The sequence below is a fragment of the Phyllobates terribilis genome, unplaced genomic scaffold, assembly GCF_046119375.1.
Source record: "Phyllobates terribilis strain yellow unplaced genomic scaffold, ASM4611937v1 Scaffold_9__5_contigs__length_417890890, whole genome shotgun sequence".
Lineage (NCBI taxonomy): Eukaryota > Metazoa > Chordata > Amphibia > Anura > Dendrobatidae > Phyllobates > Phyllobates terribilis.
This window is the reverse complement of record NW_027362769.1, coordinates 100,322,832-100,350,427: the sequence shown is the minus strand read 5'-3', so window position 1 is coordinate 100,350,427 and position 27,596 is coordinate 100,322,832. Positions and strand designations below refer to the sequence as shown.

General features: G+C 43.0%; 1 protein-coding gene across 1 annotated transcript in view; it reads right to left on the bottom strand.

The window, feature by feature from the left end:
* ZNF385B (zinc finger protein 385B) overlaps window positions 1-19,917 on the bottom strand; it is a 528,613-nt gene extending 508,696 nt beyond the window's left edge. The window contains exon 1 of the mRNA XM_073646802.1: window positions 19,389-19,917. Within this exon, the coding sequence (XP_073502903.1) occupies window positions 19,389-19,413 (25 nt within the window). The 5' untranslated portion in view covers window positions 19,414-19,917. The remainder of the gene's footprint in view (window positions 1-19,388) is intronic.
* Window positions 19,918-27,596: the final 7,679 nt, after the last annotated feature.

The following is a 27,596-nucleotide window of genomic DNA, read 5'->3' as shown; positions in this document are numbered from 1 at the left end:
GTTAACGCTGCGGAAAAATCCGCATCATGGGCACAGCACATGCGGATTTCCATTGGGGAACATTGCTTCCCTTCTACCATGCGTTTTTCATGCGTTTCCGCGGCGTTTACGCAACTGCAAAAACGCCGCGGAAACGCATGAAATACGCATCGTGTGAACACAGCCTTAGACTTTTTTTTTACTACAAATATATCATGGAAAATTTAGCATAGTTTAGGGCCGGCTCCAGGTTTTCGTGAGCCCCGGTTAAAAGAGTCTCAGTGGGCTCCTTTAACACATACTGTGATTCATGATGCACGGGTACAGAAAGAAAGATAGGTATAGTACAAGGCCAAAGATTTCACTTGCTTCTTACATTACATGAGTGATATCTATTGTAAATTCTACAATGTCATACATATAGTATAATGCACAGCCCATAGTCCTCAATGTAGTATAATACACAGCCCACAGTCCTCCATATAGTATAATGCACCCCCATAGTCCGCCATATTCCTCCATATAGTATAATGCATCTCCATATATAATGCACAGCCCATAGTCCTCCATATTAGTATAATACACAGCCCATATCATTCATATAATATAATGCACATCCAATGGTCCTTCATATAGTAAAATGTACCTTCATAAATAATGCGCAGCCCATAGTCCTCGATATAGTATAATGCACAGCCCATAGTCCTCAATGTAGTATAATGCATTGCCCATAGTCCTCAATATAGTATAATGCACAGCCCATAGTCCTCAATATAGTATAATGCACAGCCCATAGTCCTCAATATAGTATAATACACAGCCCATAGTCCTCCATATAGTATAATACACAGCCCATAGTCCTCCATATAGTATAATACACAGCCCATAGTCCTCCATATAGTATAATGCACAGCCCATATTCCTCCATATACAGTAGTATAATGTACCTCTATATAAAATGAACAGTCCATAGTCAACTATGTAGTATAATGCACAGCCCATAGTCCTTCATATAGTGTAATGAACATCTCTGATTGGCCTGCAGAGTGCACTGCCGTGCGCGGACCTGATGGGTCTGTGCGTTGCAAAACACTTCAGCTGAATGTGCGTCTGAGAACACACATCCAGCCAAAGTATTTGCTTGCATTGGTGAGCCCCTCACCCGCTGGTGGCGACCGCTGCAACCACAGTAGTTATGCCCCTGCGAGTGGGCCCCGCCCCCGTTTATCCAGGGCCCCGGCACTTGTCCGGGTGCACCGGGTGGTATTGCTGGCCCTGGGCCATCAGTCAATATGACAACACTTGAAACTACTGTTGTGTAGTTTTCCCAAAAAAACAAAGATAAATTAATAATGTGTTCTGATCTGCTGTTTGTTATTTTTTTTTTTATAGAAATTATGCAGGACTTACACAGTGTACAGTGCCGGGACGGCACAGCTCAGGGCACTGCATGGTGGCCGTTCTCGTGCGCTACAGCTTAGCACTTATTGATGTGAATGACAGCTGAGCTGCTGTGCCTGAGAATGGCCACCACACAGGACACAAGGTAGGGAGCTGTTCAGGCTCTGTACACGGTGTACCTCTAGCCACCGTTTGAGCTGCAAAAAGCTAATAATGGCGCCTGGTATTGGATCCCACTGACCTGAAATTGATGACCTATATTAAGTATTAATCATCAATATTTAAGTGTTGGGCATCTTCTTTAAAGGGGTTGTCTGGTGCTACTCACTTCTGCATCCAGAGGTGAGTGATGCCTATGACATTGGATCCCTACAAAACAGCCTGGACACACCTGCAATCAGCAAATATTGTGCATATTACCTGCCAATTGTGCCTGCATCCCGACACATATGTGAGGATGTGACATCATCAGAACCATTTACCTCCCAATAAGGAAGTGGGCAGCACCAGGCAACACCTTTAAGAGATAAGAGTTCTTTAAAGAGACAAGTAAGACAATTTTTTCCATATTTCCTCTAAAGGCTCGCTCACACCATCGTAATTTGCATCCGACTGCAATCCGACAAAACATCGGATCGCACTTGGGACAATGTTTTTCTGTAGGGCTGTGCACCTGTCCTTCTGTATCTTCGGATCATTCTAGTGCAAGAAAAAAATTGTAGCATGCCTGAGTTTGAACCGATATTTGGGTCGCACTCTGCCATGCAGGTCAATGAGTGTGTGGAAATCATCGGTCTGCACTCAGATGGCATCTGAGTGCAGTCCAATTTCCGAGGCCTCACAGAATGGAGAAGATTAAAACATTTTTTTCTTCATCCTCTCCTCATCCGAGAGAATTGGATCACACTATGCTCACACTCTGATCAGAGTTTAATCAGAGTGCCATTTGCATAAACGGCTCGACTCTCTCGGATAAGAGAATCTACGACCGTCTGACCGAGCCTGGCTGCCAGGCTCTCATGTGTAGAATGCAAGAGAGTTTTTCCATGTATTCCTATGAAAGCCTTGATGTGAGTGGAGGAATTCATAGTGAATGTAACTTCTGATTCACACATAAGAGCCTTTATGAGTCTGAAAGTGAGAGTGCCTCTTTAAATGCATTGTGTGGTTCAGAACACCCATTTTAGAATAAATTATATTAGGGGTTAAGAGAGAAAGTTGTTCATTCAGAACTCTCCCCTACTAGATAGTATGGAAAGAGAGCTGCAAACAGCGTCTCACACTTTGGACAAGCTGGTAAATCTATTGAATTCAATGGGCATCAAGTAGAGTTGGGCGAATTTATTCTGGTGAAATGAAATTCTCAATGGTCCAAAAGGGCAGGTTCTCCACCACCAAAGGAAAGTAGTTAAAACTTAGCCTTTAATCATATACGATATAAAAAAAATTGGGAGAATGTGCACATATTAAAAAAAAAAACATAATGCTGTTAACTCGCCCCCTGGGCCGTGGGGTACCTGGTGCCGGGCCGGTAGATGCTGGGGGTTGTAGTCACTGTGGCGGTGACCCGGTCCGTGACCCAGGGCGGTCAATCCAAGGGGTTATTTGTATGTATGGGTTTTATAATGTCCGACTACGCCACCTGTGGAGTGCGGCTAAAGGGGGCCGCCGCTGCGGAACAGTCCTCTGAAACTGGTGGTATTGCAGCAAGGGTATTATTACTCCCCACAGGAAGAGTGTAGCTTCAGGGCAGTGTGGGTGGATGATGGTGGTTATAGTGCAGGGAGTCAGTAATGAACACAGAGTCTGTGTGATGCAGTCCCAAGATCTTTACTCACAGTTGTTGCAGTTCTGGTTACAGGGACCCATGTAACGGCCCTCGTCGTTCTGTGCTCACTCAGTGTGGGGTTCAGCCGACCCCCAGGTAACTCCGGAGTATTTAGCACGACCCCCTTCTGTGTGTCCTTTCTCTGGCCTTCTCCCTGCACCTCACACCCAGTGACACTTCTATCCGGTATCCTCGGGCCTTGGAGGGCGACGTGTGTTCCGTCCCCTGGGTCCTATGTGGCTACCTTCTTACTGCGACTGGTGTGGACTTTCGGCCTACGGTACTTAAAGTGCTGCAGCCTCCGGTTTCTAGTTGAGCCTTGCTGTTTCTCCGCTAGTTGAGGGACCCGTTCCCCTTATCTGGCCTGACTCCTCTACCTCCTGGTAGCAGCGGGCATACGGGTGGCCTTCTGCACGGCCCGTACCCCTAGGGTCCCTTCTCTGTTCCTGGAGCCTTTCCTTGCTCCTCTCTCTCCTCTCAGGCTTGGGCCTCTCAGGCTAGGCCCGCCCCTGGAGCAGAGCTCCTACAGAGCCCCTGCTCCTTCACTTCTCCTCCTCTGACTGGCTGCTTCTAGAAGGTTCCATCCCCTTTTATATGCTCCTACTCCAGTGCTCCCAGGATCTACGTCCTCCACCCCATCCACTACATAGTTCCCCCTCTCTAGGTGGTTCCCCCCACTCCAGCCAGGGACCAGGGACTGTGCTCTCCCGTAGGAGCAATCTCGCCCTGTCCCCCGGAAATGTGGTGCAGTGAATGCTGGTGTTAGGATCCTGAGCCATACTCCTTCCTTACCTGAGAGTGAGGTACCACACCTCTGGTTGAGATGCAATACCTCTGTGGCGACCGAACCCTCAGGGGCGCCACACTTATGCGTTTCGGGTAAAATAACCCTTAATCATACCTAGCAAACCTATGATTAAGGATTATTCTACCCAAAACTACCCATTATGGATCTTTTTTTTAATATGTGAATATTCTCCAAATTTTTCCTGAATGATTAAAGACAAAGTTCTAACTACTTTCCTTTGATGCTGGAGAACCTGCCCTTTTTCACCATTTAGAGCTATTTGACCTGGAAGCCAGACCAGTGCATACTCCGTGCACCACACCCAGACCACAGATTGTCTACCCTGGCAGTCTCCTTGGATACTTATCACATAAGTGGTGAGCAAAATTGACACTTTTTTTTTTTTCAAACTAAATTCTTCCCGAATTCTACAAAAAGTATTATTTTCCATAATGCAAATTTTTTAGAATTTGCTCTGCACAAATTCAGCAACATGGAGACTGGTTTAACCACAGATGGTCGGCAAAAGGTTAAAAAAAAAAAAAAGAAGAAAAAGGGGTATTGACCTCATTGCTAACTTCCCGGCCAGCTCCATTGAACTCTCTCTCTCGTACGATCCTTTTCTTCTCACCACTGTAAGCTAAAACCCAGGGCGTCTTCACACCAGAACATCAGGACGTGCGCTGTGACCTTATGTTGGACACTAAGCCAAGACTTCCACTTTGACTAGGTCTGAGATGTCACTTTTCTGGCTTTCTGGCCTAGTTGTGGCTGGAAGTCTCGGCCCAGCGTGAAGATGCCTGGGATTTCAGGGTGCGGTGGTAAGAAGACACATGGAGGACCATACGAGGGACAGTGAGCAGTGGAGGTGAGTGTTGAGTAATGTTTGTTCGTTTTTGTTTCTACATCTTACATTTATTATGCCCTGGGGTCTCTCCAAATCCCAAAACATAAGAAGGGACATTCATTTTGTGGAGAATAAATTAGAATTTGAATCTGGTGGATTTGAAGAATTCTAATCTGATCAGATCCGATCAGCTGTAGCATCAAGTAATGCTCCATTTTCCCTGTGGGAGCACCATAGGATGATTGATGATGTCAACAGATGATGAAGCAAAAGATAGAAAAGACAGCGCACATAGGGCTTTATCTGTATAACAGTAAATACCAGGTCCCACAATCAGTCTGACTCACTTTCTGAGGTTGTTTGAGTCACAACCAACTGTGAAGCACCTGACAGATGGCCGCAGCAGGAGACCCCGCTGATCAGTAAACAATAAGAGGAGATAAGAAGCCGGGCTGATCCTCCGCGCTGGTCCAGAGACACACAAGGGTTAATGATAAACCAAACTTTCTTTATTACTTGGCCTATGCATTTCGTGGCTACACTGCCACTTCCTCAGGACTACCTGAGGAAGTGGCAGTGTAGCCACGAAACGCGTAGGCCAAGTAATAAAGAAAGTTTGGTTTATCATTAACCCTTGTGTGTCTCTGGACCAGCGCGGAGGATCAGCCCGGCTTCTTATCTCCTCTTATTGTTAACAGATGATGAAGGAAGACCACCAGTAGGACAACATTACTTTATTTTTTTCTGGCGCAAAGAGAATTGTCCAAAGTAGATAGCCCCTTTAAAATACATTTTAAATATATACTTTCTAATGTAGTAAATTCTTCAAAACTTCCTATTTAAGGAAATGGTTGACTGATGCTCCGAGCTGTTTCAGAACCATATTATGTAATTTTATGCACAAGACATCAACATTTGGGTAATTGTGAAGGAATGATTTGTGTGGAAATAAATGAAAATATCTTGCGTTCTCACATATAGGCGCACCATCTTTCTCAACAAATGTAATTATTTATCCAATATATAAAAATGTGCATGGATGACAAGCCTTGAGGAGATCTCAATGTTCTAATGGCAGTCATTGCAGAAGTTATTTACCATGAAACGCTATGATGACAATTGCTTTGTACAATTAGCCAGCAGACATAATAAGGATTGGATGGCTTCTGAGTACACTGCACAGTTTCTGAGATATGTTTGCTTAAATTATCTCCTTGCTTTACGATCTAAATTTGAAGTCATGAAGTGCTCTCATCTCTCAGAGGCAGTGCATTGTATGAAGGACATGTTGATGGGCGGCTTTGTGAGTGTCACAGCAATCTAAGCTGTCACGCTTTGCCTGCTCTGTAATTAACGTCTGATGTGCTGTTTCGCAAGATCTGCAACATAGGAAAAATGTATGCAAAACAGCACATTCAGCATAGGAAGTTTGGAGGTTTAATGTCCAACTTGTATTGCTGTACGGGATTATTCGCTTTACAGTATGGCTAGAAAAATATATATTTGTATTACAAATTAAAGGGGTTGTCTGTATTAAAAGATCTATTTCAAATATCCTATAAGACAATTTTGCATCGTTAAGGTACGTTCTGACCAGGGCTGTGGAGTCGGTAAGCCAAACCTCCGACTCTGACTCCGACTCCCTCATACATGGCTTATGTTTAAGTGATAAATTTACTGTAGCACAGATTCATCTCCGCTAAAAGTCTAGACCCTTAGATCAGGAATAGGACAGACACTTATAGGACAGTTCATAACTTTCCCAAATTCTTATGAAAAAACATTCCCCACAAACTGCATTGAACTACTGTACCCAATTTATTATATATTTTAGGAGTCGGAGTTGGTCCATTTTATACTGACTCCACCAAAATGGACACCGACTCCGACTCCACAACTCCGACTCCACCAAAATGGGCTCCAACTCCGACTCCACAACTCCGACTCCACAGCCCTGGTTCTTTGAAGCGTATAAAGAATTGTTCAGAGAAGCGGGACAAGTTTCTCACTTGTCATCCATCTGTGTGCAGTTTTTTTGTGTGTGTTTTTACAGCAGCAGCTATTAATTAGGGATGAGCAGACCCGAGGATGTTCGGGTTCTTCCAGTTCAACCGAATTTTTGTCCAAAGTTTGGTTCAGGCACCAGAACTCTACCCCAACTTGAACCCGAACCCCTTAGAATCCTAGAATGTTAGAGTTGGATGGGACCTCCAGGGTCATCATGTCCAACTCCCTGCTCAATGCAGGATTCACATAGAAATCAATGGTGACCCTAACTTTGGTGCTGTAAAATGGTCTTAGTAAGGGCTAGGGGTCTCTCTCTCATGAAATAATAACTCATCTGCACTGCCCCATTGAATAACATTAGTCCAAGTGATAACTGTTTTTTTCACGGATAGCACTAGGACCAAAAATGTAGTGGTGTGAATGAGCCTTATCGGACAGCACTCGGACCCATAGAGTGAATTGGATGAAGTTGACGCGCCCCCTGGGCCTGTGTTGTGCATGCACGTGTGTGCGGGGAATACCCGGAGCTGGATCGCTGGGGGTTGTAGTCTCCGTGGCGATGACCCGGTCCGTGCCCAGGGTGGTCAATTCAGTGGCAGTCTTATTAGTGAGATAATAGTCCGACTACGCCACCCGTGGAATGCGGTCAGTGCGGACCGCCGCTGAAAGGCAGACCGCTGGGGCAGATGGTGTATGCAGCTTAGGTAGTGTGACTCCCCACGGGAAGAGTACAGCCCCAGGGCAGTGTCGTGGATGGTGGGGGTGATAGTGCAGATAGCCCCAATACCAATAGTGCCGGAGGAGCAAGAAGTCACAGACAACGTGTTGCAATCCAATGTCCTTTACTCACAGTTTGTATTCTCCAGGTCACTCTCGCGAAGCAGTGACCACCCAAGCCATGCTGCGTCCACCAGGCAAGGGACTCGGTCAACTCCCGGGTCTTTCTGGAGTATGTCTCAAAGCTCCCTTCCGTCCTTTCTCAGGCTCGTGCCCCACTAGTGACCAAGCTTATGTCCAGCTCCCGCGGGCCTTCTCTTGGGAGGGCTACGTGCCCACGTCCCTGACCCTCTATGGTATGTCTTCCTAGCAAGGTGTAGCGAGGGGTCGCACCAAGGGCTGGTCACGACCTCCGGTTCTTGGCTGAAGATGATTCGCTTCCACCAATTTGGGATCCGGTACCCTGTTCTGCCAACCCGTCACCCGCAATCTCCTAGGTCCTTAGGGTTCTCTCTTCCTTCTCGTTCCTGAGCCTTTCAGTTTCACTTGTTACTTCTGTTTTGGTCTTGTTCCCTTTCTTTTCCACTGTTCCCTCTCCTCTCTCTCTCTCTGGCCCCAGCCTCTGTGCTTGGCCTGCCCAGGGAGCAGAGCCCATGCAGCAGCCCTGCTCCCTGCCTTCTCCACTTCTCCTCACAGACTGAACTTCTTCTTCTTTCTCCCAGAGCTAAGATGGTGCCCACCTTTTATACCTCCCTCTGACCATGAGCCCAGGTGATTAGCAACCAATGGGCTCCTTCCTATGCTCAGGACCCAACCCCTATCTGCCCCTACAGCACTGGGTATTCCACCAACCTCCCCACTCCAGCCAGGGACAGATGCTGTCGTGCCTGCACTTCTGTCTAGTGGGAGCACCGTTGAGCTGTCCCTCGGAAATGGGGTGTGTGTGCTGTATGCAGCCTACTGAGCCTTGATCCATACTCCATCCTTACCCGGGAGTGGGATATCACACCTCTGGATGAGGTGCAATACCTCTGTAGCGACCAAGTCCTCGGGGCGCTACATAGTCACACGTTTATTACAATCTCGGATCTGAGCATGATATCATTGTGACTCAGAACAGGTCCTATTTTGATCTGATTTTGATCAGAATCAACCATTAAAGTCTATGGACATTTGTCAGACATGCATGCAAATTGGAAGTCTTCTGATTTGCTACCATTTTGCATTCGTGTCTCACAGATCTGTTGCTTAGTGATACATTTGAATAAAAACAGGGGTATTATAGGGGTCTTTTTATTGCCTTGGAAGCAAGCACAACTCATCAATGAAGAGAAAAAAATGGAAGCAACTAGGGTGTGTTAAGATAATATCCAGCAACAGGACTCATGCCTTGTTAAAATGCATCTACTTTATTGTATAACTTGGAATAAATCATACAAGAGTTAAAAGTTGCAAACGCGTTTCCGAGCTATGTACTTCATCATTGCATGTAGCCAGGATGCAAACAACTAAGATGACAACTGAGAAAAAAAACAGTCCATTTTTCACAGATGCTACCATTCCAATAGATATGTGAGTTCAGCTATAAGGGGTTGCCCACTACTCAGTAAACCTCTTCTCAATTACTATATTCTTCCATTTAAAATGAAAACAACCTGTATTCACCTCCGGTGCCGGATCTCCAGGGTTTCATGCAACATTGTTATGTCACGTGAGCCCTGCTGCCAATCAGTGCCTGCTAATGGGCCGCTTCATTTTCACTTTCTTTGGATGAAACTGACATCCAGAGGAAATGAGACCTGCTGCTGCTCTCTGACTTCCTCCAAATTCCAAATGTAATTTTCGGCCAAAAGAAGTGAAAGTGAAGCGGCCAATTAGTAGATGTTGATTGGTTGCAGAGCTCACTTGACATAGCAATGCACCCAACGCTGGCACCGGAGGTGAGTGCAGACTGTTTTTATGTAACATGGGGGAATATACTAATTCAGAGAGGGTTGTCTGAGTAGTGGACAACCCTGTAAAGGGCCATTAACTACTACCTGCGAGCTGGACTACAAATATAAGAGGATAAATTAACAACTATAAAGAACAAGAGCCAGGACCCCAAAACAGTTATCAACACCACTTGGGTGTCTCTTCTTTTTAGAAGAGTTTCTGGTTTAGCTAAAATCATTAGTCATTAAAAATTAGTCAATTTGTTCAAGGTAAGCTGAATTTGTCAGGAATTTTTTTTTTTTTTTAAAAATTGCAATTTGCAAAAGTTAAAAAAAAATACCTCTCCACTCAAGTCCCACCACAGCCTGCAGCCCAGTCTTCCACAACATGGGGGCTCTTCTAAGTAGGCCTCTGACACTGGAACATCATGACACAGCATGACACAACCATGTGGGTTGATCAATACCTAGTCAGTGCGTTGGCAACACACATCATAACATCTATGTACGCCGTGACTTCAAAGGCAAACTCAGTGCCAGAAGCCCTAAGCAACCTGAAGGAGGCTGAAATGGATGACATGTGTCGGGAGTGAAGGCGTCAAAAATGTGCTCTGCAGATGGGCAAGTGAGCAGTGAGGTGAGTATTCTTTTTTTTTAACCTTACATTTAGTACTATTATTATTATTATTGAATTACTTTCATGCAAATTTACATTTTCTGCCAAATTTTAAGGGGTTATCCAGAATTATATTTTCTAACAATGTGCCTAAGGCGGGTAGCTGCTATCTTTCTGCATGTTGTTCCCAGCATAGATCTCTGCCGGCACAGAATGGTCATAGACCGCTCCTGACGGTGATTCAACAGCTTCCGCTGACATCTCGTAGACAGAGCAGCGGCTTCTCATCTGCTCTGCTCTTTTTATGGGACGTGACTGCAGACGTCATGCTGATTGACAGGCGGCTCCCCCCTGCTTGACTGCGGGGAGCTGCCTGTCAATCAGCATAACATCGGCAGAGCAGCCCGGAAGAAGAATTGATCTGTTGACACTGAGCAGCTGAATCACTGGCAGGAGTGGTTGGTTACTGCTCTGTGCCAGAGGTGAGTACAACAGGCAGGTAGTTGACTTTGTTAACTACCTGCCTTTTAGTTTTTAGGCCCATAGTAAAAAATGTCCTGGACAACCTCTTTTATTTAAATTGAAACTGTATGACTAGTTTAGGATTATTCTCCAAAACAACCAGTGTTTGGTCCAGAAGCTGACCACATGCCCAAAATGTGCTCTGGAATATACACAGTCATATCACCAGTAGGTGCTTCAAAGCTTCAAAGTTTTCCTGCTGGAGTCTCACCAGATGGGTCAAGGTGATGCCTGGGCCTCGCCTTCCATTTGCAATGTGCATTCTGAAATCAATTTCTCAATTTATATTTTGTCCCTAGACTTCTGTACAACATATAAAATGAGTTAAATTGGCAGCAAAACAAGAGATTGCAGCAGACCGATAAAGGACAGAGCCTTGCCAATAACTAGGGGTGCCTCACAGGCGAGACCAGCCTCACGGTTCGGGGAGCACTTTTTGAAATTACATGAATATTTCTACTGCTATTTTATTTTGTTTTGATGCTTATGTATACACAAAATGGTATGGTTTTAATTAATATGATATATTCTGACTAATAGAAAGTCAAACTCCACTGAATTTACTAAATATGAGGGACATTGGCCAGGCTGAGTGATACTTAACAGAAGGTTCACTTATTTTATTTTTTTTTTGCACATTTAGAAACTTAATGGGATTGTCTCAATTTAGCAAATTATCAGAATACGTTGTATCATGCTAATCGGGCTCTATAGCGCCCTATCTGTATAGAGTGGAAATAGAGAATGTGCAACATCACTCCATTCATTGTTTATGATGGCAGGAGGTAGCAAATTTAGCAAACTAAAGGAAACCTGTCAGCATCTCCCCCCCCCAAAAAAAATCCAGTATTTACCATCAGACATAATGGTAATCTGAAGGTAAATACTGTTTTAAACCATGTTTGGCAGTTTAATTGGAAGAGGAGCTACAGGGCGAAAATTAAGTTTTATTCTCCCTGCAGCTGCTCGCTTCTAGTCATTTGGGTGGGGCAGGGAGCGGTAACAGTCACTGCTCCCTGTACAGTGAGAGCGCTGTAATCAATACCCCTGCCCCTTGGCCAACATCCTAGACTGCAGCGTGAGGGTAGTTTGATTAGAAAGAGGCGAGCCTTATCTGTCACACCCTTCTCCTTCCCCACAGTATGATAATGGCTTGATTGCTGAGAGACAAGAAGAAAGGTGGTACTCACCATAAGCTGGTGGACCCGGTGGACCTGTAGAAGGGCAGTTTGTTGTGCGAAATTGCCATCATTCAGGTCGCCACACTCCCGCACACCCACTGCGTACTGCCTCTCCAGATGTCTTTGTTGGAATAAAGGACTATTTTTACCGCAGCTTATGGTGAGTGCCACCTTTCTTCTTGTCTCTCAACAAAATGCAAGTTTTATGTCTATGGTGAAGCACCACTGAATATAGCTGCAGATGGCTATTGTTTTCCAAAAAAAAAGACTGCCGACATTAATGTTAAATAGGTTGGTGCCTATTGGCCTCACATTTACTGACTGATAATGGGTTGATGATGGGCATCCGTGGCATCCAAGGTTCTAATCAAGGAAGCTTTTGTGTACCTGTATTTAACCCTTCAAATCCATTTCTTAAAATAAACTTACATTTTTTTTACAGATATAAAAAAAATTAAGTTTAAATTGCCCACGTTCCCATTTTTTGAATAAAAAATGAAAATGTCAAAATTTGTCAATATTTGGTTTGTTGTATTTCTATCTGTCGGACTTAGTAAAATATTCCATTATTTATCCCAAGTGAATGCTGTAAAAATAAATAAATACAGAATTGCTCTTTTTTTCATTTTGTCTCCTCTAAAAACCCATAAAACTCATAGACAGCTAGTTAAAGAAAAGCATCGATGAAGCATTGATCAAGCATTGAAAAACATTAACCCATTCAAGCAGCAGACAATTATTATTTTTACACTTTTGTTTTTTACGCCTCTTCTTCCAAGAATCATAACTTTATTTTTCCATCATCATAGCCATATAAGGGTTTGAATTGCAGGATGAGATGGCATTTTGAGTGACATGATTTTGTGGTTTTCACTATGCAGGAAAAAGCATTGGGCATCATGATTCTCCAAGTCAGTAAGATTATAGTGATACAAAATGTTATAGTTTTTTTTAATTTTTTTGAGAAAAAATGCCGAAATTTGTATTTTTTTTTTTAAAGAAAGGAGGTTTGTATCATCATGTTCTGAAACCTTTAACTTTCTTATTCTTCTGTCGATGGAGCTGTGTGAGGGTTAGATTTTTGTTTGGAAAGCTGATGTCACGCACAGTGTAGGTAAGACAAAGTGCAACACAAAGGAATGAGGGGAAGGGAGCCCAAACACTAGGGAAAGGGGAAGTGGAGACCCTCAGGCTGATCTAATATCATCCTGTCTCCCATACCTCCCCTATATTGGTTCCTCATCAATCGCCGAACAGGAAACCTAAGCCCTGTATATCCCTAGAGCTAGGCCCTGGATAGGGAATGGGGATGAGCACTGGTCAGTCCCCACTATAAACTAAAGACAACAAGGGAGACAAAGGGGGAAGAAACTTAGCTTGAGCCAACTTCAGAGAGATAACACCAAACGTCCTCCAAGCACCAGAGAGGAAGTAAACAGACAGCAATAGCTCCAAGCCTTCACAAGGGAACATGTCAATATCAGCAGCGCCTCCCTACAGCAAACTGAAAGTATTTAAACACCCAGGCCAGGGTGTCAATCAGAGCAGGAGGGAGGTAGTCGCTGGGTCCTAAAGTAAGACAGATTTAAGAAGGCGTCTGTAAAGCCAAACTAAGTGATCTTCTGCAACCAGGTGCAGAACTACTGTCTGCTACATCTGACACACCTGTGACAGCTGACATTTGCATTGAAACCATTTTGGAGTGCATATAATTCCTTGATCACATTTTATTGCATTTTGAGGGGCAGTTCTGGAGAGTCTATTTTTTTTCTATGTAGTATTTTGATAGATGGAAGAAGAGAGGGTGATTGGAATTTTTTTATGCTTTAATATTTCTAAATCACTTTTTTAATATTACTTTTTTAGTCCCCTAATATACCTAAAATCACGGTTTACTATGAAGCTCAGCCTGTGACTGGTTTCCACAGGAGTACGAACATGGCCGCCATAGTAGTTTTTAATCGACCCCTGGCTGCCATAGAAATCCACTGGTACCAAATGATCACATTGGGGAGACAATTAGTACCATAAATGGTGGGCCCCCAGGATTACATGCCTTAATTGCCACTGTCAGAGACTGACATTGACATCTAACCCCTTTACGACCTACAGTGGGATGGGAAAGTATTCAGACACCTTTAAATTTTTCACTCTTTGTTTCATTGCAGCCATTTGGTAAATTCTAAAAGGTTCATTTTTTTCTCATTAAAGTACACTCTGCACCCCATCTTGACTGAAAAGAAAACAGAAATGTAGAAATTTTTGAAAATTTATTAAAAAAGAAAAACTGAAATATCACACGGTCATAAGTATTCAGACCCTTTGCTCAGTATTGAATAGAAACACCCTTTTGAGCTAGTACAGCCATGAGTCTTCTTGGGAATGATGCAACAAGTTTTTCACACCTGGATTTGGGGATCCTCTGCCATTCTTCCTTGCAGATCCTCTCCAGTTCCGTCAGGTTGGATGGTGAACGTTTGTGGACAGCCATTTTCAGGTCTCTCCAGAGATGCTCAATTGGGTTTAGGTCAGGGCTCTGGCTGGGCCAGTCAAGAATGGTCACAGAGTTGTTCTGAAGCCACTCCTTTGTTATTTTAGCTGTGCGCTTAGGGTCATTGTCTTGTTGGAAGGTGAACCTCCGGCCAAGTCTAAGGTCCAGAGCACTCTGGAAGAGGTTTTCATGCAGGATATCTCTGTACTTGACCGCATTCATGTTTCTTTCAAGTGCAACCACTTGTCCTGTCCCTGCAGATGAAAAACACCCCATAGCATGATGCTGCCACCACCATGTTTCACTGTTGAGATTGTATTGGGCAGGTGATGAGCAGTGCCTGGTTTTCTCCACACATACCGCTTAGAATTATCACCAAAAAGTTCTTTCTTCGTCTCATCAGACCAGAGAATCTTATTTCTCATAGTCTGGGAGTCCTTCATGTGTTTTTGAGAAAACTCTATGCGGGCTTTCATATGTCTTGCACTGAGGAGAGGCTTCCGTCGGGCCACTCTGCCATAAAGGCCCGACTGGTGGAGGGCTGCGGTGATAGTTGACTTTGTGGAACCTTCCACTATCTCCCTAATGCATCTCTGGAGCTCAGCCACAGTGATCTTGGGGTTATTCTTTACCTTTCTCACCAAGGCTCTTTTCCCACAATTGCTCAGTTTGGCTGCACGGCCAGATCTAGGAAGACTTCTGGTGGTCCCAAACTTCTTCCATTTAAGGATTATGGAGGCCACTGTGCTCTTAGGAACCTTGAGTAATGCAGAAATTCTTTTGTAACCTTGGCCAGATCTGTGCCTTGCCACGATTCTGTCTCTGAGCTCCTTGGGCAGTTCCTTTGAGCTCATGATTCTCATTTGGTCTGACATGCACTGTGAGCTGTGAGGTCTTATATAGACAGGTGTGTGCCTTTCCAAATCAAGTCCTATCAGTTTAATTAAACACAGCTGGACTCCAATGAAGGAGTAGAACCATCTCAAGGAGGATCACAAGGAAATGGACAGCATGTGACTTAAATATGAGTGTTTGAGCAAAGGGTCTGAATACTTATGACCATGTGATATTTCAGTTTTTCTTTTTTAATAAATTTGCAAAAATTTCTACATTTCTGTTTTTTTCAGTCAAGATGGGGTGCAGAGTGTACTTTAATGAGAAAGAAAATGAACTTTTTAGAATTTACCAAATGGCTGCAATGAAACAAAGAGTGAAAAATTTAAATTGAATTTTGTTTTCACAAATACCAAACATGTGTATGTTATTTTTTATCTGCAAACTTGTAATGACCTGGAGAATACTAATGCCAGGTCAGTTTTAACATATAGTGAACATGCTAAATAAAAAAACAATCTCACTGCACTTGTAATTTTTTTCCTGTTTTCCAGTACCCAATATAGTAAAATCAATGGTGTGGTTCAAAAGTACAACTCATCCTGCAAAAAATAAGCCCTCACATGGTCATATTGATGGAAAAATAAGGAAGTTATGGCTCTGGGAAGAAGGGAAGCAAAAAACAGAAGAGCAAAAATGGAAAATCACAAGGTTGGTAAAGGAGTTAAGCAGTTAAACCTCAGCTCTGATCGCTGCTGTTACAGACAGATGCCGTCTGTATAGCACAGCCAGCATCATCTGCCAGGTATGGTGTGGACTCAGCTCCTGAGCCCACTCCATATACCCAATATGAAATTTAAATGTATTGTTCTCACATTTAGGTCAAAAAATCTTCACAACAATTTTATCAACCCATAAAAGAAATGAAGAGTCCTTTATGTACTTATTTTCCCCTACTTCATAGCACAAAGCCGGTCGACAAAAATAATTGACAGTGTTAGTTAAAAATTGAGTTTCATAAGATAAGATGTAAACAGGTTAGTTGGCTTTTGAAAAACAGAGAAAAAAACAGCACATAATGCAAAAAAAACAAACAATATGTACCTTTTCAATCCATCCTCTCCCATTCCAGTGCAGAAGCCCCAGCTGTCCCTTAGTCTTTGCTTGCAAGCAGATAGCTGTAATTAGGCTGCGTGCCCACTATGCGTTTTTCAAGCGTTTTTGCCGTGGAATTTCAGCAGTGAAAACACTTAAAGAAAGCTTGGTAATACGTGCCCCATGGTCCTCAATGATAATCCGCATGTGCTGTGCACATGCTGCGAAAATTTCCGCTGTGGATTATCATTGCGGAAAAATATGCAGCATGTCCATTAATTTTGCGGACACGCAGCGTAATCGCCGCCATTGACTTGCATTGGACCGCGTGACATTCGCATCACTGCATTTGCACAAGCGGATATCACATGGTTCAATGTGCGGATGGTACCCAGGTCTGGAGGAGAGGAGACTCTCATCCAGACCTGGGTACCATAGAAAACTGTAAAAAAAAGAATTTAAAATAAAAAATAAAGATTATACTTAACTTCCGATGTCCTCCCGGTGTTTTCTCTGCTGCGTCTGATCTGCTGTATGGGTCGCGGTGTTGTGAAGGACCTGCTATGACGTCATTGAGTCATGTGACCTGACACATGACTCAATGACGTCACCGCAGGTCCTTCACACCACCGCGAGCCGCCCAAGACACCGGACGCAGCGGAGAGAACACCGGGAGGACATCGGAAGGTAAGTATAATCTTTATTTTTTACCATTCTTATTCTTTATTTTTTAACTAACTTGGTCACACTACTATAAATCCACGCCGGTTGCATGGATTTATATAGTGTGAACAAGTTGTCAAGCACTTTTCCAAGTGATGCTAAAATCGCTTGGAAAAGCGCTTGATAACCCGCATGCAGAAATGCATGCAAAAACGCTTGACAAATGCTTCTACCTGGCGGGAAAAACGCATGTAAAAACCGCATGCGTTTTTCCTGCCAGGGAGAAGCGGAAAAAATATGCAGCATTTCTGCATCGTGGGCACATAGCATTATAGTAGCCAGTGAATGATACCACCACACAGCAATGGGAGCCACAATGCCAGTAGTACAGCATTACAGTAGTAAGTGACCACTAGGTCCAATGGTTGTCTACAGTATTCACTTTCTGGTTGCTCTAAGCAAAGACCAGGGAGATTACCTGAGGTTGTGTGCTGGATCAGTAGACAATTGAAGAAGAAATAATTGTGTTTTTTCATTTTAGAGTATTTGCTGCTGCTGTTTTTATTTTTCTAGTCTTTCTAAAGACTAAAAACCTCTTTAAAGTATCTTATAATTTACCCCAAACGAAGCGTCTTCAAGATACATCTAAAAAAAGCTTTGCTGTATGAAAGAAAACAAAAAAATAGCTTGATGAGACGTGGTCAGTCCCACACAACCAACAATAATAGAAACCAAGAAAAGGCTGAAATACTAATGGGCAAGGTGAAACTTCAAGTTTCTAGAACATTGGTTTTCACCAATTTTTTGGGTAACTTGATTTTGCCAATCCGCAGCATAGATTTAGAAGCCCAAACCATGCTCATTTAGCCCTCTACCATCTAAGAAAATTTTTCATAGTTAGTTTAATAGCTTTTAAGGTTGAAGGTAGAATTAAAGTTCAACCTGTAACCTAATATGTTGATCCAGAGGAAGGCAAAAACTCCATGGGGCAGACACCAGTAGCTCCATACTAGGGGACAAATTCCACCCCGACTCCACATATGATCAAATATCATTTTCACTGTAGTATGAAGATGCTAAGAACATTTGATAAAGTAGTCTGCCAAGATAGACAATAATTACTTCATTTATGGAACAAGTGAAGGAACCCTATAATGCCTTTTGGAACTGGTCCATATTTATTAAGAATAGAGCTATGATTGGTTTATCGGTGGCCCAGAAACGAGTCTTAAAAGAATGTTATGTCTCAATACCTTCAGTGTATCTTCACTACCTTAAGTACCAAGTTGAATCTCCCAAACCATAGTAAAACTACCTTTACCAAAAGCCTAAGCTATGAAAAGAAAATGCTAAAAAATAAAGGTATGAATTTCTGATGGGACAAATCGTAACCCGGCTGTAAGGAAAATGACAATTTTTGATCCCTCTTAAATCATCTTTGCAAGAGCTAGCAGCTACAAAAGTGTCTAATCCCTTCACCGAACCATAAACTGACCATTACCATAAAAAAGAGCAGTAAAACGAGAAACCATGTGCTGAGTATAAAACTAATTTCATGCTTTCAAAAGCACACAGTGGCTTCAAGCAAGATAGTGGCCCTGGGACCTGACAGATTGGCTAGCACAATTGGTTTGCTTCTTATCTAGTGTGTGGGGGGGGTTATATTGGCAACAAATGGAAATTATAAACTCTTCTGTTCTACTGATATCAACACTGTGCCTAATAATTCACTGGTGGCTGCCATTGTACACCTGCCTTATTTATGATATTAGCAGAGATTGGAACTAAATTAGTATGGTGTAAGAGTTTTTTTTTTCCAAAAGTTGGCTCGCTACACTGCTTAAAATAATCCACAATATAAATTGCAACTTCGATTAAGGAGAAGAATACAAAATACAGTCATTTCTCACTTCCATAGGCATTCATATGGGGCAGGTATAGGAAGGAATGCATAGTCGTATGGGGCAGGTATAGGAACGAATGCATGTCTTCTATGCCATTGCAACCTGTAGTTCCTATGATATTTTTTTTTCAATGCCTGGTACCTTCCTGCAAAAACAATATATTCCATTGTGGTTCTTGTTATTATCACTTAGCTTGTTTTTTTTTCTTTCCATCAAAGTCATCCTCAACCTCTTAACGCAAATTCTACATTTTATTCTCGGTCGATCCTTTCTGTATAGAATAAGTAACCACAGTCATCAATACCAAAAGCTTTAAAATGGGAAAATGACTATATAAACACATAATAAAGCCACAATAATAACAACAGGATATAAAATTATATAAGATCAAGGAAAAAGAAATAGGTATATGTAGAAGACAAGCGCAGGTGGAAGGAAGGAAGAATTCCTAGAATATTTCAAGGATATGTATGACCGAGGAGGATTGCAGATAAGTTATATATCATCATCATACATCATATAGCGATCAGCACACCAAACACACATCCAGCAAAGACGTGCATGGAGAACATCAGTGCTTACCTCGACGTGATAACCCACTCCACATTTTTTGCAGCCTATTGCTTAGTGAGTAGCCAGAGACTGGGGAAGATGAGCGGAAGTTCCAAAAGGTAAATGGAATGATATTTGGAACTAGTGTTCTTTGGCTCAAGCTCCGATGATCATCTGTATGTGTCTCTACAGTTCCGAATCAATGCAGCTCCGAGCGCCCTCAACGCTGGTTCATCTCAGCACTCATTGAAAATCCTTTACATGCTGGCAACATTTTAGAGAAGGAGAAAACGCACACTGAGTCATTTGTAAAGAAAAGCAAAAAAAAGCAATTACCAGCCCTGTGTCTTTATCCAGACTGAAACACACGGAGCTGTGTCACAGCAGAAGCCTGATGTGAAATTATGCAGGCGAAAAAAAAAAAGAAAACGTCACCTAAGCCTTCATTATCAATGCATGAAATCAGCTACTGTGATCAAATTCACGCAAGCCATAGAAAGGCGTGCGATTATGAAAGGTTCCACCAAATCTGCTCCGAACCGCGTACAATGGAAAGAGTCCTCTGTTATCAACTGTGCACTTAAAAATAGCCCTCTCCCCTCTTAATAACGGACTGTGGAGGCAGAGAATAATCAGCATTCTGTGCCGTGATGAGTAATTGTTTTGAAGGCTAGGAAAGAAAAAAAAGGAGATTTTTAAAAAAAAAATTCCTTAAAGCAAAAAAAAAACAAAAATAGAGCAATGCAAGCAATGGTAATTGTGGAGATTCACCCTTATCATTACTATAGGAAATAAATGAATGGCATATATAGTGTTTTTGCAGGCTTTAAAGTAAAACAATGTATTATCCACTTTTATAGTAATGGCTTTTTGAGCAGTTTTCTCGCATTCAGATATTGTTTTTTTTTTCAGAAATGAGCAGGAAATCCGATTTATTATCCATTCTCAGCTCTCCTTCTTGTAAATGGAGCAACTATGGCTGTGTAATATACTAACGTTTATGTAACTAAAGATTATATCTGATATCAGGACCTGATGAGTATACATTGATAAGCAGCACTACTCATCTCTTCCTGCGGAGGCAGTGTGGCGCAGATTGCTTTCACAGGAAATTCATTTTCCTTTATCAATCACTGATTGGCTGACATGTAGTTCTCTCTTTCTAAAATAATTAGGTTCTCCAACTGTATACATGTACGTATTTGTACAGTATATATATATATATATATATATATATATATATATATATATATGTGTAAAAATAACATAACAGACATGTCAAATGCAGCAGACTTTATTTTTGAGAAGGAACAAGGGGTTTCACATCACTCAATAATGGACAGAAAGCTTCCCATGCTCTATGAAAAGAGATGTGACAGTAGCTGTGGAGTGCATTAGAATAGGAGTATCGCTCTTATGTAGTACATACTGTAAGGTACTTATTATATAGTATAGATTTTATTTTGCAATTATGCAATTTGCTAATTTATGATATGAAGCTGCACCAAAGTCTATCACAATACTGATGAACTATACCAAATATGTTAATTTTTTTATTTTTTAGATTTCGCTATTTGCGTTTAAGCAAAAGGTGATGATATAGAATTTTATTAGTTTGTTTTTTACCCTTATATTTTTTTTATATTTTTTTTATGTTTTCTTCATTCTTAGCCCACGGCCCCACTATCAGTATTTGGTCAGTATTCGGTCAGTATTTTTTTTTCAGCAGTGGGAGCCAAAACCAAGAATCAGAGAAAAGGTATAATAGAAACAAGTCACCAATTCTGTATTTATCACCCACTCCTGGTTTTGGCTCCCACTCCTCTCCTAAGAAAAAATACTGACCGAATACTGACCAAACACAGATAGTGGGACCGTGGCCTTAGAAGTCTTTTTGGAAGACTGTACCTTTGATCACTTGATCGTTTATGCACTGCACAAGCTGGGGAGACACAGATTCCACCCTCACCTCTCTTCACTAAGCTCTTTAATGCCGCTATTAACATTGACAGGTGCTGGCAGTATAGAAAGGCTTGTATCTGCACAGTATGGAGCAGGCTCAGCTCTTGAGCCTGCTCCGTATAGTAAGCAAACATATCCTTCACAAATATAAGGCAAATGTAGCTAAGGGTTTAAAATTAAAACAATACATGATCCAGGTGGTGCCAGATGAATAGCTCTATAGACTTTATACAGAAAAATGATATTTAACTTTTCTTTAAATAAAAAGTGATTAATAAATCAATGAAGTACATGAAAAAGTCCAATCCTAACATGAGCATTTTTTGCCTTCTGTGAATAAGTTATAGATTTAAAGTAACACATCAACACATTTTATTGCAATATAATTCACCAGTAGTATTCCATAGATATGTAATTTCCACCTTCCATTATGGGCAGCTGTGTTATGTACTCTAGTAGCCAGTCCAATACATGCTCTCATGTGTAGACAGGAGGTCAGCCTTTGAGTTCCAGTGAACCACAGTGTGACATCATCACCTCAAATGCCTCTTGGTAACGCTCAAGACACCTTCTCTCTATAGCCCTACTCCTCTCCTGTTATGGCTCTATACTGTCCCCCACTCCCTACCCCTGCCCCATGTAACTGAAGATATACACTCCATGACTGATTGCTAAAAGATGCACATTGCTCACTCCTGGCTTCTGCTTGTAAGAGCTGATAGGGAGACACATATAACAAGCAGGAGGCAGGAAACAGGGTGAAGGTGCATCAAAGAATACAGAGAGATGAGTCAGTTAAAAACAGAAAAATTAGTGTGCCAAAAAAAAAGACATCTATTAGAAAATGCTATAAAAGTGCAATAAAAAAATGCATGTTGCATTTTAAACTCTAGCATTTCTACAAGGAGTTTTTTTTTGTATATTTTAAAATATCAATAAAAAAGATTGCGTATAGGATTTTCTCTCACAATGTCTTTTTGGGTGTGCACTGCTCCCTAGTCTCCCGGCATCCTGCTTGCTGGGGCTGTGCTCTCATGTATGACTGCCAATGCAGATCAAACTATGAGATCTTCGATGCTTCTATGCCTAAGAGCACAGTGGAATTATTGCTGGTCAGGATTAAGAGCTAACTGTGCGATTTTGGCCAGTCTTAGAGTAGTGCTTACAAGCTCAATTGGAAAGAGCTTGTAAGCATTGCGCATGTTTGGCCACTGATGCTAGATGGCAGTAATGGCTGGCAACTTGGGCAACAAGCCATAAACAGTAAACAGTAAAGTTAAAAAACACTTTTAACAACAAGTAAATTACAAAGTTTCTAGTTTTACTAGCAATTTTTTTGCAACTTTACTCATAAAAAATTAGGGGAATAGCATATTCAGAGTAATAACTGGGATGTGACCTTCAATTTAACAAAACTCAAAATAAAACACAACCTAATACATATGAGTGTGTTATCATGTTCATTTTTTTATGAACTAATACATTGCTGCTCGATTGTTGCTCTGCTTGTTGAACTTTCAAAGCGTATTTATCTGCTCTGAAGCATGAAATTCTCATTATGTTACATAAAAATATCAGTGTCACACAATATAAGTATTTGCACATTATTACACTGTAGCTCTGGGTCTAGCAGCCGAGATATTTTTGTCTTCCTACAGAAAGCATTTTAGTCATCTGAACCTTTTGTTTATGATTGATCACTTGATTATTTTCATTGTGTACCTTTTACAAATGATCAATGAGACTATTCTTGAGCCACCGACAACGAAAAATAATAATAACAATAGATGGAATGGTTTAGCTGCCGCAGGAGACCTAGTAATGTCAAATGTCAGGTGAAATCACCAGCCTGGATTATAATTGCCTAGCACAATTAAATACCTACCCCGCAAACGAGATGTTTTTTTCTGATGATTTATCTGTATCTTATGTGCTTGCTATAACACTAACTAAATCTAAAAAGTTTCTAACAAAACAAAGTATCATAAAGTTACACATGTGGCATATATCAAATTTATGTCAAGGTGAGCCTCCAGCCCATCTGTTTTAAAGGGAACCTGACAGCTGGCTCAAGTCCTATAAACTAATTACATGGCTGCATCTGTCTTTTAAAGTTGATTTTTGACAACCCCATTGTGTGGGGAAAGTTTACAGTATATAGCAATACTCACCTTTTTATTCTACATTCGAAAGCATATCCAAATCATTAGACTAGTCAGAATGGCGTGCCTCAAGTGTGGTCCAGTCCAGCCTCATCTGCAGATAGCACACCTCTTTCAGGCTCCCTTTTAAGAACGGGTAAACAGTCAATTGTCAACTACACATTAATAATGTAGTTTAAAGGGGTTGTACACTACTTGGAAAAAAACTGTTTCAATCAGCATGTTTGCATCAGTAAAATAATAAAACTTATACTCACCTCCGATGCCTGCTCTGTTCCAGCGGTGAAGTTGAGGCGCCCCCTGGGCCTGTGGGGAACCCGGAAGCGGGCCTTTTAGGATGAATGCTGGGGGTTGTAGTCTCCGTGTGGCGGCGACCCGGTCCGTGCCCAGGGTGGTCAAATCAGTGGCAGTCTTAGTAGTATTATAAGGGTTTTAGATTAGTTGTCCGACTACGCCACCCGTGGATTGCGGTCAGTGGGGTCCGCCGCTGCGATGCAGACCACTGAGGCTGATGTTGTATGCGCAGCCAAGTATGGGATGACTCCCCATGGGAGAAGTATATCCTCAGGGCAGTCAGTGCAGATGATGGTAGTGATGGTGCACGAGCGTCCCAGCACTGATAGTGCTGGTGCGGCGAAGAAGCACAGAGACGTGTGGTTGCAGTTTCCAATGCTTTACTCACAGTTCTTTACTGGTCCTAGTCACCTCGGTACCGGCGGTGACTGCCCAAGCCGTGCTGCGTCCACCAGGCAAGGGGCTCGACCAACTCCCAGGCAATTCCAGAGCGTGGCACAGGGCTCCCTTCTCTTCCCTCTCTCTGGCCGTGCCCCACCAGTGACTCTACGTTTGTCCGGCTGCCTCGGGCCTTCTCTTGGTATGCTGATCTCAGCGTCCCTGGCCCTATGTGGTGTGCCTTCCTGGTAGGTGTAGTGAGGGGTCGCACCGAGATATAGTCACGACCACCGGTCTTTGGCTGAGGATTAGTCGCCTCCACCAATTTGGGATCCGGTACCCTATTCCGCCAACCCGTCACCTGCAATCTCCTGGGCCTATGGGGTTCCTTCTTCTCTCGTGTCTCTGGGCGTCTCTTAATGTTCCTTTCCTTCTTTCCTTTCTGTTCCTTTCTGTTTCCGTTCTTTCTCTCTGGCTCTGGCCTTCACCCTAGGCCTGCCTCGTGGAGCTGGGCCCAGACTGAGCCACAGCTCCCTGTCAGCCCTCTCTGGCTGAACTCCTCTCTCACTCCTCTGACTGTCTTTTACTGAACTTCTAAGATGGTGCCCACCTTATATACCTCCCTCTATGTCTGAGCCCAGGTGACTAGCAACCAATGGGCTCCTACCTATGCCCAGAGACCCACCCCTATCTGCTCCTACACCACTGGGTTTTCCTTCCCCTCCCCACTCCAGCCAGGGACAGATGCTGTCGTGCCTGCACTTCTGTCTAGTGGGAGCACCGTTGAGCTGTCCCTCGGAAATGGGGTGTGTGTGATGCATGCAGCTTACTGAGTCCTGGTCCACTCTCCATCCTTACCCGGGAGTGGAATATCACACCTCTGGTTTGAGGTGCAATACCCCTGTAGCAGCCGAGCCCTCGGGGTGCTACAATGGCGTGCCACCCCGGCCGGGCCGCTGCGGTCACGGTGCTGGTGCACAACGGTCCGAGTGCTGGTATGGTCCAACCGAGGGCACGCACAAGTCTTTATCAATTGTGGGGGTTAATAATAAAAAGGGTTTGTGACGTCAGTTGGGATGTTTGGCCTGGTATGGCCGGGCACTGATGAAGATCCCTGGGAGTTAGGTGGTGATGAGCAGTGCCAGATGATTAACCCTTCCCAACCGGGGCTGGCTCCTACAGGAGTTGGAGCAGGAATGGAGCAGAAGAAAATAATTAGCTTTAGACAGGGTAATAACCAGTTTGTACCTTTCACTGGAATTCTGCAAACAGTTCCAGAAGCTTCTATGCAATTCACATACAGGGGTTTGGATCGGCCTGCATGGTGAGGGTTCAGATTCTCTGCTGTGAGGTTGTGTAGCCTTCCTGCTGCTAATTAAACCTCTGGTAGACGATTCCTTGGATCCCCAGGGGTCCATGGTAAACAGTTACTGGATCTGTTATCCTTTCCAGCAAGCAGGCAACATGAAACCTGTCAGAACACTCACTTTCTCTGGCAGCAGTGTCTCTGTGACTCTATGCAGTTGCTGAGCTCCCAGGAAAACACTTCACTGCTTGTTATATGAAGACCGAACAGACTCACAGTTTAGCACAGACTCTGGAAGTCTCTGTGCTCTAGGGACTGGACCCTGCCTTGTGCAGCTTGTACATGCAGAGAGCATGCCTCTGCATCCAGGACCTCCATGATGCTACTTTCTTCCTCACACTACAACTACCCAACCACCTCCTCCCCTCTCTGAGGGATTGTGCACAACTTCCTGGTTTAGGTAACAGTGCACAATCCTCCAGTAAGGGATCGGGTAACAATATGTGTATGTAATGAGCAGAGAACTTACCCTCACCATAACTGGCAATACATTTGAATTATATTACACATGCAGGCATTTTGTGGCACTATAGACACAGCCGCCACATTGGCACTCGCTCGTCCGGGGCTTGCATTACCTTGCTATGTTGCGCAATCCCTGCACCCAATCAGCGCTGGCTTCACTCTCCCCGCTTTCAGACAAATCAGACATCAAGAGGAAGTCAGAGCTGCGGCCGGTCACTCACTTTCCTTGGTGTGTGATTCTTCCGAAGGAGGGGAGAGTGAAGCCGGCGCTGATTGGTTGCAGGGCTTGAGTGACATAACAATGTTATGCAAGCCCTGGGAGACTGAGTGCTATCACCTCTGTCACAGAGCTGACACTGGAGATAAGTATAAGTGTTGTTATTATACTGGTGCAAACATGATTATTGGGATAAGGCTGTCCGAGTAGTGGACAACCTTTTAAAGGGTTGCTTAAAGGTGTTTTCCCACAAACAAAAGTTTATTTTAAAAACTGGCGGTGTCTGACCGTGTACGGAACATACCACAACTCATGGACAGGGGAGGAAGCAAAAGAGTGTACAGACATTACAGCAGAGGATTGCAGAGGATTCATTTTGTGAGGTAAAATATTGTTTAAAAACAGACAGTGAAATGTTTTACCTCACAAAATGACTCCTCTTTGTTCCCCTGCTGTAATGTCTGTATTGTCACTTGCTTCCTCCCCTGCCAGGAGTGGTGGTATGTTCCATACGCCGTCAGACAGACAATTTTTGAATTGAACTTTTGTTCGTGGGAAAATCCCTTTAAGAAAAAAAAAATGGTCTCCTTTTTCAGAAACAGTGTTCATATTTGCAAATCTTTTTTTGTGCAAGTAACTGCAGCTCAGCTTTATTCAAGTCAATGTGCCCTTAGCAGAGAAACCCCCCAAAACATAATGTTTCCACCTTCATGCTTCACGGTTGGGACGATGTTCTTATGGTTGTACTCATCCTTCTTCTTCCGCCAAACACGGCGAGTTGAATTAATGCCAAGGAGCTCAATTTTTGTCTCATCTGACCACAGCACCTTCTCCCAATAACTCACATAATCATCCAGGTGTTCACTGACAAACTTCAGACGGGCCTGCACATATGCCTTCTTGAGCAGGGGGACCTTGCGGACACTGCAGAATTATAAACCTTTAAGGTGTAATGTGTTACCAATGGTTTTCTTGGTGACTGTGGTCCCAGCTTCCATGAAATCATTAACAAGTTCCCGTGTAGTTTTAGGCTGATCTCTTACCTTCCTAATGATCAAGGATACCCCACGAGGTGAGATATTGCATGGTGTCCCAGATCAATGTCGATTGACAGTCATTTTGTATTTCTTCCATTTTCTTACTATTGCATCAACAGTTGTCGCCTTCTCACCCAGTGTCTTACTTATGGTTTTGTAGCCCATTCTAACTTTGTGCAGGTCTATGATCTTGTCCCTGACGTCCTTAAAAAACTCTTTGGTCTTGCCCATGTTGTAGAGGTTGTAGTCTGACTGATTAATAGGGTCTGTGGACAGGAGTCTTTTATACAGGTGACTATGTAAGACAGCTGTCTTTAATGCAGGTAACAAGTTGATTAGGAGTGTCTAACTGGTCTG